The sequence below is a fragment of the Ambystoma mexicanum genome, chromosome 9 (genome assembly GCF_040938575.1).
Source record: "Ambystoma mexicanum isolate Mex_15411 chromosome 9, UKY_AmexF1_1, whole genome shotgun sequence".
NCBI classification, from domain to species: domain Eukaryota; kingdom Metazoa; phylum Chordata; class Amphibia; order Caudata; family Ambystomatidae; genus Ambystoma; species Ambystoma mexicanum.
In genome coordinates, this window is record NC_090931.1 from 254,234,274 (window position 1) to 254,247,648 (window position 13,375).

The 13,375-nt window shown below is 46.1% G+C and overlaps 1 protein-coding gene across 3 annotated transcripts in view; it reads right to left on the bottom strand.

Annotated features, from left to right (window-relative positions):
* Positions 1 to 13,375, bottom strand: part of CCDC15 (coiled-coil domain containing 15) — a 579,868-nt gene that overhangs the window by 302,542 nt on the left and 263,951 nt on the right. For all 3 annotated transcript variants that reach the window (XM_069614562.1, XM_069614561.1, XM_069614563.1), the window contains exon 2: positions 10,711 to 10,860. In XM_069614562.1, the coding sequence (XP_069470663.1) occupies positions 10,711 to 10,860 (150 nt within the window). The remainder of the gene's footprint in view (positions 1 to 10,710; positions 10,861 to 13,375) is intronic.

The following is a 13,375-nucleotide window of genomic DNA, read 5'->3' on the forward strand; positions in this document are numbered from 1 at the left end:
CTTGCCCGTTTCCAGGTGGTAGGGACTACCAAGGAGTCAAGGGTTCCGTGGCCTTAATATATTGGAGGTCAGTAGGAGATGGCCGAAATAATTTCTCCACTCTTGGATTCACTGCCCGGGTCTGTGCTGGCGTGACCAGGGAGGCGGCCAACCTTCTTTTAACAGAGTTCAGGAGAGGAATGACTTGGCTTGAGGGGGGTTTCTCTTTGAGAATGTCCTGCACAAAATCCTGTTCGGGCACCGCCTCCTCGGTGGTGATCTTAAAGTGCTCTGCTGCCTTTCTTAAGATGGCATTGAAAGCCATTTGATCGTCCACAGGTGAGGCCTGACGGGCTGGAGTGGTGGGGGGGAATCCAGGCATAGGACATTAGTGTCCTGATGTTGCGTAGGGAGCGTCCATGGCTCCGTCTCCACTTACTGGGTCTCCTCCCAGTTTCCCATAGCATCCGCCTGGTCATCAGGGTAGTCTTGAAGGAAGGAAGGAAGGGTCTTCTTCCTCGTCATAGATGTCTTGGTAAGTGTCCATCTGGACCACGTCTTCATGGTGGACAGAAGCCGAAGGGTCTTGAGAGTCAAGATTTTCATGGAAACATGAAGCCGACACCAATAGAGGGTCTTCACGAGATCTCTTAGGGGAAGGATGCTCTGAATGCGAGACAACCCTTTCTAGATGGTCCATGCATCCTTCAAACTTTTCCCTCGTCCACTTAGATGAACCAGACGGGGCAAAAGGTGGAAAAACGTCGCCTTATTCTCATTGGCATCGAAATTTGTCCCCAACGGTATTGGACAGAGGCTCCTGACTGTCCTCGTAGCTTTCGCGAGTACTGGGGTGCCAGGGTGGGTCTTTAGACCTGACCGGAGCACGCTCCATGCGTTTCGACGGTGTCTTAGGCGTCAGCCCAACCGCCGAAGTAATCCTCGCAATACTGTCCTCAATCTCCGCCGAAATCGGCGGGAGTCAACGGGTCAGCAGCAGATTTACCACCTACAGCGGTGCCAGGGGGCCTAGTGGTAGATTTTTCCCCTGCGGAAAGGCTAGAAGGCCTAGGAGTGGGTTTCGGGCCTGAGGGGGTGCAGGAGCGTCGGATGATCACGCTTCGGCATCCAAACTATATTTAGAGGTAGCGCACTTAGCTTTGGAGTGCCTAGTCGCAAGACGCTGCTGCGGATGCAGTGAATGCTGCTGATCTACCAGATCAGAGTATTCTGTCGAAATTTTCGGCGGTCCTGTTGGTGCTTTCACCGGAACGGTCGAAATCGGTGATGGGGTTGTGTGCTTAGTGCGTGGTTTCTGTACGCCCTTGTCGCCGGGTGTGGTCCCCAAAGCGAGAATTGCGTCAGGCCTAGAGGGGACGGCATGGCGGACCTAGAAACATCCACCTCAAGGTCGATGACATCTGACACGGATGTCTGGTCATCATCAGTGCACTGCCGTCACTTTCGGCGGGTGTGGCGGTGGGGGGGAGAGGGTTCAGCCTGCGGCATACCGTATGCGGGCCACCCCTTTACACAGCGCTCCTTAACGGTCTTAGGCCGAAGGAGCTTACAGGCCGCACACCACTTCTTATTGTGATCTAGGGGTAGACAAGAATTAGACGTATTGTGCTGGTCTTTCCACAGGTACCAGACCTTACACTTAGGGCAGAACCTAAATGGTGCCCTTTCCATAGCGAAAGGTATAGACAAAGATGACCAGACCTAGAGGGCAAAGATGGGGAAGAGGAGAGACGCAACGAAAGATATGGCCACCCCGACCCCACTCTCCCTACTGTGTAGGCTAGCCAGAGGGCCCAGCCACATGGATGGCTCAACCGCCGGATCTTAGGCGCCGAAATCCACAGCCGTAGAAACTTCCCGTAGTCTTCGCTGAAGTTGCTTGAATTGCTGTCGAAGTGAATTATGGGAAAATAACCGACAAAGTCGGTATAAAGATAAACAATGTCTCTTAGGAAGAGCTCATATATATTAAATATATATATATGTGGCGGAAAAAAACAATCTGAGGGACCTCGGCACGTGAGCGATTTTAGGTACATTACACGTCACGATAGGGATAGTGTTACAGCCACGCCTATGCTGACGTCCCCTTTCGGTCCCCGAAAGACAAGATGCAATACTCCACGGTTACCACTGGATGTCGGACCATATACAAAGCATGTGATTCTAAGCAGATTAACAAGCATCACAAATAAACGTATAATACTTTTTGCGGAATGGTGCCAGAATACGCCATAGTGTTCAAGTCATACGCCAGCTGCAGGCCTACAATGCTCAGTCACTCGCTCTTGATCATTAGTACTGTCATTGTATGCCTATGCAATTTCAATCTCTAGCGTAGTGCTTTCATATGGCTAGTTTCTCCTCTCAGAGTAATAATTCAGTAGGTCATTGAAATGGCCGGAAATTAACACCATATGCCCTAGTGGTTCTGCCCTCCACCATTTTTGCTAAGATCTGAAGTTGCATTTCCACAATATTCAGATACGCAGTCACACAAAGTATATTAAATTACACAAATCTGTGCATAGTGTGACGAGTCAGAGGGTCTCATCCATTTAACCACCAAAAGAAATGTCCCTCCCATACCGAAACTAAGAGGGTTCACAGAACAACCACGCACTCAACCCCTCAAGTACCATATGGCTACATGTATTTCTTCTCAGATTTATTACACCTGTGACAGATCAACTTCTGGGGCACCAGTGGTCAATATCGGTTTCTAAACCATCAATCAGCCCCACACCACCAGTTCACCAGAAGGGATCCAAACAGATTGGAACAACAAGACAATTATAAACCTCCTAGTCCAATTTTGGTAACGTGGATAGAATGGCAGGTTTATCTCCGAAAGGTAATGGATCACTGGTTAGTTGCAACACAGTGAAATACAATTATTACCCAATGATAAAAGGGACTGTCCAGTCAAGGTAATATCAAAAATATCTACTTTATTTATACCACAACAGTACAAAATACAACCCATCCTGTAAAGGAATGCAGTGGACAGACCGTTTCAAAGAAGGAAAAGGGATGCACTCTGGATACTGACAGGAGGGTAGTCGGTACGGTTCAAAACCACAAAAGTTTAAGGTTTCTTGGCTTCAGCACAAAGGGAGCAATGAGTCTTAAAATTACTCTAGAGGCCTTCTGGGAATGACCAGGGGGACAGAATCACAATGTACCCTGTACTGTAGGTGTTCTTGGTGCTTGACAGGGTCGAGTCAGCTTCAGGGCGCTTTGTAGGCTTCAGGGACAGAGTTCAAGATGGGAGTCGGCTGCAGGTTTCAGGCTGCAAGACTGTTCGACGAGCGAAGCTGGATGAACAGCTGCAGGCTTGCCTACACAGCACCTCAGGTCAGGAATTGTTATCTCAGTGCTAATCGGCGGTTCTGAAGCACTCGTCGAGAGGTCTTGGATGTCTTTAAGCGACTGCGGCTTGACAACGGTCAGCGTTGGTCAGTTGCAGCTTGAGGAACTCGACTGGCACGAAAATGTCCATTAAGGGACACGTCAGTAGATGCTCATTGAGGTACCACCCCCAGTTTCTTCAATGGGCTCATGTCGTTCTTGAAGGCGGCTAGCTCAAAACTGAGGCGTGTGCTGCAGGCAGCTGCCCATCTGGCACTTCCTACCTAGGAAACTTGCTGCAGATTCTAGCAGGGCACACAGTGTGCTGGCTGAGTACCGGTTCTGGAGCTGCTGGAGGGTCCTCCGAGTTCGGTATTTCCCCCTGTTCCCTGGCAGATGTTTAAGGGAGGGCTCTTGCTTCCCTCTTTAGAGGTCCTGGTCTTCCTTCACTGGAGGAAGAGGTGAGGCCGACTGTACCTTCAGCCAGGGTCCAACGAGGAGTTCTTCTTGCTACTCCTTGCAAAGTCTTCAGATGATCTGCCAAAAGAGGGCTTCAGCCCTCTTTTAAAGCCAAATGGGCCACAGTGATTGGTGAAGGCCAAGCATACCTAAATAAACCAATCCTGGGGGGTCCCACCAACAATCTCCAGTATGCATGAAGTCATAATCAGAGTGCTTTGCAACAGGAAAGGTAAAGGTAAAATGGTGAAAACCTGTGAAACTAAGTCCCACCCATCTTGTCTGTTGTCGAACAAAAAGTCTCTGGTCAATGGATCCATCTGTGGTTCCTGATTAAAGTGGTATGTCTCCCTTGAAGCTGCAGAGAGACCAGACTCTCTGGATACTGCAAACATTCTCGTACCTTATGAATGCGGTCCCCCCTGCAGGGTGGACTACTGTAAACACGCAGTCCCAGACAGGACAGCTTTCGGTAAGATACTAAAGGCGGGCGCTGGCTTCAGGTTGACACAGTTACATATGAAAGGTAAACAAAAAAAGAAAAGAAAATAGTCCATACGCGCCCCTCTGCGAGAACGAACACGGCCCATTGACCTGTTCTTCGGGAAGGTCGAGGAGGCCCTGGTGTCCTGCAAGAATCTGAATCAGCCAGGAAGCCAGTCAAGAGGCCGAGGGGGACATTAGCAAGGGGGCGGGGGTAAGTGGAGGGGGAGAGAGAACGAGAGGGGGAAGGGGGAAGAGAGAAAGAGTGGGGAGAAAGAGGGGAAAAAAGGTGAGGAAAGAGAAAATGCCTCCGAGGAGGGGGGGGGGGTGCAGCTGAAAGTGGGCCTTCTTGGCCAGGTCCATGATGTGAGGAGAGAGAGGAGTCGAAGAGGACATTAAAGGATTTTTGACTCACAGGAAGATGAGGGGAGGGGGCCCGTGGAGGGCAGCCAGAGTTTAGGACGGAAGAAGGGAGCTGGGGTCCCAATGAGAAGGATATTAAGTCTTACTGGCATTAAGTTAGAGATCGTTAGCAGTGCACCGTGCCTGAATAGCAGACAAACAGTCCGGAATGAGTGAGGAAGAGGAGGAGGCAGAGGAGCGAAGCTTGAAGGAAAGCTCAGTTTCATGCGTTTAACACTAAGTTAGGAGAGAAGGCGGCGATCAAATGGGCTAGAGGGGCAAGGTAGATGTTACAAAGCCAAGGCGAGAGGATAGAGCCCTGAGGGACATCACAGGTGGAGAGTGAGATGGAGGAGAGAAAAGGGCCCAGTTGTACCTGGGAAGGTCGGTCAGAGAGGAAGAACGTCAACCAGTCCAGAGCCAGGTCTTTGATGCCATGGGTATCACAGGACCGATTTAGAAGTGGCATGATTGACCATATCAAAGGCAGAGGAAGTTCAAGAAGCAGGAGAACGGAATGAGAGTTGGAATTGAGATGAGAGAGCAAGTCTTCATAGGTGTTTAGGAGTGCAGTTTCTGTGCCTCTGGCTGCTATGAAGCCGGATTCATGGTTGTGGAGACAACCAACAGATTCACTGTGGTGGAAAAGCTGGGAGATGGCCAGCTTCCCCAAGATCTTGCCCAGGAAGTTGGAAATGGAGATAGGTTAACTACTGCCCGGTTAACTAACGCCCTGACAGGAAAAGTCGGCAGAAGGCTTTTTGAAGAGGGTGCACAAGGGAGGGCAAGCAGCAGTGAAGGGAAGGATCCAGTGGCAAAGGAGGGATGGAGAAATCAGCCAAGGCTGGAGCAAGGGAGACAATGTGGTCCTTGATAGTTCTAGAGGAGCAGATGAGCACCTGTTTGGTTGAGACTTCCATAGTGCAGACTGGTCTAGAAACCTCCTTATCATGGAGAAAGCTGTACAAATAACACCCCAAACGAAAAAATTAAATGCCAAATATTGTAGATTATCCATTGGACCCCTCATTAGATTCTACACGGCAAAAGCTAACCCAGTTCTATTGTATGGCCTTGAAGCAAAGCCCTTGCTCTGGACAAAAAATTGGGACAAACTGGAGGGTGCTCTCTGGAAAAGATGTCTGGGTCTCCTGATGTGTACATCCATCCGGAGCTTACGATTTGAACTGGGCTAGGTATCCTTGGGATGCCGATCAGATTGGAAGCTTCTTTCATTGTATCGGGAAATAATCACTGCAGAAAAGAACTCACTTTATGTGGATGTGAATGAGCACCTTAAAAGCTCAAGATCCCAGATACTCATTAGTCTAGATCTGAAAATAAGATATTATCCTGAACAACTTGATCTGAACCCGGAAACTTTAATCTCAAAACACACTGAAGGTGAAGAGGCGATTGGAAATAAGCGATTGGATAGACACAATCGCGGGCACAAGATCCACGAAAGCCTCGAAACCTATTTCTAAAAGCGGGAAAAAAACTAGGGTGCCTGCCACAATACCATCAAAAATATCCAGATAAAATTGTGAGAAATAAGTTTCTTAGACTCAGACTAAATATTGCTCATACTGGAGAGATAATGGCAAAGAGAAACCAGGGGGATCAGGAGAAAAAAAAAAAAAAAAAAAAAAAAAAAAACTCTGGACAGTGCGAATCACCCTGAAAACAATCATTAAGACACTTACTAATGGAATGCGAGGCTACTTGGGAAATCAGACTACTATTAATCAGGATATATGTGGCCCGGGAGGAGGGCTCGAGAGTTTTTTTGGGACAGAATGATTACCGGACACAAGACTTTATTAACAGCATCAATAGTGCAAGTATTAGAAACAAGTACCATCACAATATAAAGAGGAAATGAAGCATGAAAGCTGGCTCACTGTCACGGCTGGGTATTCACCCTTTTTGGCTAATGGACCTTTTCTTATTTTTCTGCCATCTTGTTTAGGCTCTTTCTCTTCTATGTTTCCCCTGTTATGCGTTTACATTTTATGTTTTTATGTTCTTCTAAGTAGGAGTTTGCTACATGATGATGTACTTTGTAAAGGTTTTGATTTTTAAACCAAAACAAATAAAAATAAAAAATAAAAGAAACATCAGCTGATATGGGAGCGAAAGAGGAGAGTAGGAGGGGGCAGAGGGTGGTCACCAAGGGAGGGATGAGAAGGGAGTTGTGTAGAGCAGAGTGAGGACAGGATGTTCCGAGTTTTACTAATGAAGTGAGAGCCAAGTACAGTGCAGAGGGCCAGGGAAGGCAGAGGAGAAATGGAGACTGCAGTAGAATTGGTGAGTACCTTGAAGATTTTGAAAAGTTCAGCCTTGTAGCCAGGTGCCCCAGAGATGCAGGCTTGGATACAGGCCCTCTTCTTCGTGCAGATGGAAAGTCTGTATTGCCTTTGGAGCAGGCTGCAGGCCAATTTGACAGAGGATGTGCTTGGAGCCTGCCACTTCAGCTTTGCACTTGTGTTTCAGAGAGGCCAGGTCAGAGTCATACCAGGTTTTGCGCTTGGAGGTAGGCTTCATGCAGAGCCTCATGACAGGGGCAAGGATGTCCAGAGTGTTGGAGATGGAGAGTTGAAGGTTAGTAGGGCTGTGTCACAGTTTGAGTCATTGGCAGGAGTTGGAGGGGGAATGAAGGTGGCGGCAAAAGCAGCAACTAACACCGGCTTCATTAGGTCGAATGAAGGAGACTGGCAATGCAGGCAGGGGCTTAGCCGGGGGACCCAAGAGGTCCAGGTGAGAGGACAGGAGAGCATCATCAGACCAGGAGAAAGGGTTGGAGATGGGGGAGGTCTGCAGAGATGAGAGCATCCAAGGTGTGTCCAGCCGGCTGAGTGCATCGAAACGGAGGAAAAAATTAAGAGGGAAAGACTGAGAGGTTGTGGAAGAGTCCAGAGGCTGCATCATGGCAGTGAAGGTGAATATTGAAGTCTCTGAGGAGGAGAATCCTGGAGGTAGAGGCCAAGAGAGAAGAAGTGGGGTCAGACCACTCAAAGGAAGAGGGAGGTTGGGCCAGGGGGCCTATAGGTGGTGGCCAGAGTCAGTGAGAGGACAGGCGAGACACCAAGCTAGCAAACAAGGTAATCTAAGGAGGAGTAGGACTGAGTGGGTATAATAGTATCAGGGGCCAATTCATGGAATATCAGGGCCTCTCCGCCACCGGACCGATTAGCCTGGGCTTAGAGAGAATCGTGTAGCCCTCTGGGATAACTCATGACAGAGCTGGCCATGAACCACGTCTCGGTGAGAGCGATGACATGGAGATCTTCAAGGAGGTGGCAGATCTCAGAGGTGCGTTTGATGGCAGAGCGAGAGTTCCGGGTAGCTAAATAGAGCTGGTTGCCACTTTTGAAGGTGTCCTGCTCCACCCCACCAGGCCCCTTCTAGTCGGATGCTATTTAATCTTTTTTCCTCCCAAAAAATTGCGGATTTCAGTCCTGAAAAGCCTGTCTGATGCAATGCACAATGAGAGATATACCATCATTTTGGGAGAGGTGGGCAACCCAAATATTTTTTTAAAGGACTGGATGCCATAACCCCAGACCCCCCCCCCCCCCCTTCTGAGTCAATGCTTTTTGCCCAAGTTGTTTCATACCTGGTCTAATTCGTTCCAGCTTTGTGTTTTTTTGTCAATGGGAAAATGAACAGGGACTAGGCCAAATGTTTTTTTTTTTTTTTTTTAATCTTAATAATTATTAACGGATCTTTCAAAGTCTGGGGGGCCAGTATGTACAATTTTGTCTGAAAAATGTCAGCCAAAAAACTGTCATACGAGTCAAAAGTTAATAGCAAATCATTTTTCGTATTTCCTATGGTACTCAACTATATTATATCCATGATCATCAACACCTGACTTGATGGTATAGGGACATATTGCAGAGTTTAAAAATAAAGAAAAGAAAACTCATAATTAGAAATCAGGCAAAGATGCAAATCTATGAGAATGATACATTATAACAAGTGGTTATGTGTTTATTTGCAAGGCATACTTTGTATATAGACAAAGTAGCTCAGGGGAGTTGTATAAACCTTACAAGACAAAGCTTTAAGTGGGAGCAAGGGCTCCCACTGCCAGGTATTTTGTTCCTGATGCAAACATTGTTCCCTGGTCTAGGTTTCAAATGCAATAATGGCACAATCAACAGGTATCAAAATGTTTAGCTTCACAGATTCCAAGCGAAGCACAAGAAAAGGTCACAATCTAAAATGAAGCAATTTATATTACTTGAATGCTCAACAAAGTAAGGCCGACATGTAAACACTGCTGCAAGAAAACAGACAGAATATTTGCTGCCCTGTGTGATTGGCTATCAGAACGGACTAAGAACAGTGGAAACACTCATGTCCTCCCCTGATACTACCCATCAACAGAGTTGCTAAGGCCAGGCAGAATGAGTAAAACTCTTTGCTACGAGTGGTTATATTTTCTTTGGTTGTGTGCAGCTTCTGACAGTTTCATGGTCACTAGGCACTCAAGGATCTGCAAGAGGTGGTGTAGGTGACTCACGTGGCAGCAGAGAGAGAGCAGGGCATTGTCGTTTTGTTGCAATGTCAATGGGTGCAGATCTGAAAAAAGAAGAACTTTGCAGAATGCCCAAGTTTTAAATAATTCACCACTTGTCTGGCGCAGTGGTCATTGCGTACCAAAGAGTGGTAATATAAATATTGTGTGGTTGCCTGTAGTGTCTGGCAAAGTTGCATTTATGGGGAGAGTGGAGAGTTGTAACAGTATACATGTAGTGGGTGAGTGTGCTGTTTAGGCAAATTTTGTTTAGCCAATGGGTCAGCAACCTTTATCTGCAGATGTTTCGGACTACAAATCGCAACAGTTGTCACTGGAATAGTCAATGGTGGGGGATCATGGAAAACAACATCTTTAGGCGATATATGTTTTCTTATGTTAACCTGTGTTGGTTTGGTGCTGGAGTTGTGTCTGAAAATGTGTTGTCAGTTAGGGTAGGAGAAAGGATGATTTAGAGAGGTTTTTGGTACCCTACCTGGCCCAGCAGAACTGCTGATAGGTGTTTGGAAAGATGAATTATCTTGCATTTATTGGTTTATATGCATGCAAACCTTTCTTTCTCCAGCTTTTATGGCTAGTTATACTCTATTGAATGAGGTCTCCTTTTGCCTGCCCACTTACACCTCAAAGACAATCTGAATGTAGCGTCATGCAGGTTTACATGGGGGAAATGGTACTAAAATGCAGCTGTACATGCACCTTAACCACCGACACCAACCACAGACTGCATCACAACATTAACATGCAGGCCAGTACCAATTTTTAAAACATTTAATTTGTCTTTACATATGATCAGGTCTTGGGCAATACACTGGTCCAATGTTCTTACAGTTGCATCACTCGCTGCTAAGGTGACACAGGTTCTGCCAAACACTTGTTTGGGTGAACAGGGTGGGGGCGGCATTAGAGTATGTTTGCCCCACAGACAAACATTCTCTGAAGGTAGCTCCTGCCCCACCATTTGAATCATTAGCTCCACAAGCTAAGCTAGTTGTGACCCTACCGCCATAGAAAGCAGGATAGACCTTCCTTTACTATGGAATTCACCATTAGATAAGTCAATGGTAAAAACCGATCCAACCGTCGACCTTTGGAACTGAAGTAGTAAGCAAAGAAAAGGGGCAGGAAAGAAAATGTTTTGGGAAAGTTGCCTCTCCCTCCCCCCCACCACACAAAAATCAATGACTGAACAAAAACAACAACGTATGTAAAACAAAGATTAGCATGACTGTTTGGGCAAAAGAAATGCCATTTAATAAAACTTAAATCTAAAAAATAGATGGTTTAAAGCTGAAAGGTATGTGACTAAAACCCAGTAGGTCGATGACATGTCAGGAAACACCCAAAGAGACACAGAAGGGGGACCCTCCCAACAACAAGGCAGTGTTCCTTCTGCAAATACTAGAACATTGGCAGCCGTTTTGCAATTAGGTAAGTCCTGCCCCTTTAATTATTTTGAAGTAACTTACTGCATCATAACATTTCAGCATCTGCTGTTTTTTCCTCATTCTCGCATGCTGATTAACTCTGTGCTTCACCTCGCCTTGAAAGCGCCTCAAATGGTCCTCTTTTTCTTTCTGGTGCTTCTTCAGTTCCTCCTCTACATGAAAAGCCGATAGCTTTTTTGGTGTAATCAAGCAAAACAATGCAAAAACAAAGTTAAGCAAAGTATGTTAGATACAATATAAGCACAAGGCCTCGCCTCTGTGCCACCAACATCCATGTTGTTTTAATCAGATTACTTTTAGGACTTCACCCATAAATTATAGTAAAAACAAACAGAGAAACAAATCACTTTGCTGGCCTCATTAAAATACAGTGTGGAAATACAATATATTCAAACATACACAACCAGTAGAACATGCAACTCAGTTGTACGATGTGTACAGTGTTGTGTACAGTGCAGACTGTGGACCAAGTCAGCTATTAGTGATTATCATTACTGTAGAGCAGCATCTAGCGAAAAAGTTCAATCCTAGCTAGAAAATAGCAGGTTTTATGGACAGCCCTAAAAATCAGACGGTTCTAGCTTGCTGTTAAAAAGAAAACCAGAAAGATGGCAGAGAGTGGGAGGGTTTGGCAGTAGAGCAACAATTAATCATGGAGCTCAGTTATTCGAGAGTGAGTCCACAGACATTCGTGCACAAGGCAGGAAAATTAATACTATTCTCAATTTACAGCCATTGCAGGGACAGACAATGGTCTACTTTGTGGTCCTGTTTACAAAGACGAACAGCTATCCTGGGATACTTGCAAAATACATAGAGGTCATTGGGAGGCCAGCATATAGGAAGTAGCAGTAGTTCAAGGGGGAGTTCACAAGTGCCCCTGCAATGACATCTCATATCTCTAAAGGGAAGGATAATTTTAAGAAGCAAGCCTTCTTGGCAATTAATATGTGGGAACGTGGACTTTAAGTCCATCAGGATTCCAAGATTGCAGATTTTAACTGAGAAAGTAGAACTGTGGCTAGTGCAGAGAAGGAAACGTGGTGATCAAAGGGATAAGCAAGTAGGAGAATTTCTGTAATTCCCACATTCTGCTACCACCAATTTCTCCTCATGCGGACCTTCATTGCCTCTAGGACAAAGAAAGCTAAGCTAGTTGATTTTAAGGGTCATTGAGCCCAATGAACAGCTGAAAATCAGCAGCTTATGAATGACACAAAATCTAATTGTTGGATGGTGCTGAACCATGGCAGTATAGAAAAAGTTAACAGAAGTGGGGGGGGGGGGGGTGAGAACGGGTCCAAGAGAAAAAAAAAATACATGGCTAAATGGGAGATAACATACTCTGAGCCAAAGACACACTGTTCAAAGGACTTCACCAGGAATGGTAGAGGCCAACGATACATTGGATGTATACTTGGTCCAACACATTGCTCTAGAATTAGCAAAGAAGAAGGGAAAAAATAGTACAATCACGAATACACGTAGTGGGAAATCAGAGGGATGTGCAAGAGGGTCTGGGGGACGGGGCTTAATGTACTCGCCATATGGGAATTATGACAACCAGAACTGGATGAGGTAACAGGCCAAACAAGCCGCCCTGCACGGTAGCAGGGTCGGTGGTTCTGTACCAGTGTGCCGGTGACATGGCCACTGATGCCCATCAGCAGGCGGCAGTGGGAAAGGAACACTGGATGGAGGGAGGGACGGTTAAGTTCCTAAGCTCTGACGAGCGGGCCAGTCCTCAAAAGTATTCACCACAGAGTTTGCAAAGCTCATTATCTAACAGGTATCGTGTGAATGTCCCTTTTCCCACCAGCTGTAGGGTGTCGTGTGTCCCGTTCTCAATGGTGCTGACCAATGGCAGTGTATTAACGGTCCGGTGGTCAGCAGAAATGCTGCTTCATCAACAAGATGTTCTGGGGTGGGTTGTGAATAAAATAAGGCACCACATGGCGAGGTGATGTGGTGGAAAACTATTGAACTGTTTTCTTTAATGACGCTTTCACTAATTAACTTAACTATCAAGGTGGAAGAGGAGATTGCAAACCAATCAAATCCCTGGGAAGCACAAACAAAATGAATCCTCCAACTTGCAAGTGTTTCCCCTGACTTCCGACTATTGTATATCTTGTTATAAGGCTACTGTTCACAGTCCACTCAGATGTCAGCCTTATAGTCCATTCAGATGTCAACCTTGCGATCAGAACCAATCCCCTTTTCTGTTTGATTTGTGCTCACCCAACTGTAATAAACAGTGTTGCTTCTTGCCCAGTTTTTGCACCATTTTGGAGTACATGGTTTTTATTATGCATTAATTAGCAGACCCCTGACTAAATAAACATCTGCTGGGGTCTTCTCGAAAGGAATTAGCATGGTTATAAATTACTAGGAGCTATTTAACTCCTGCTTCTACCCTAGGAGAACCCTCGGTTGCAGCCGACCAACTCCCTATCTAGTGGAGAGTCCCCCAAGGGTCCTGTGTTTCACTGACGCTTTATAATATCTTGCTCCTCTTTGATTGTCTTGATGATCTGGGTGTTACGTACACAAACTACGCGGATGACACCCATGTCCTCATTACCCTCACCGTTTGCTATGAAAAAGATACTGTAAAATTAAATTAAATCTATCTAGAAATACAGGCACATAGCCTCTGTATAAACGACAAGACTAACTACTGATC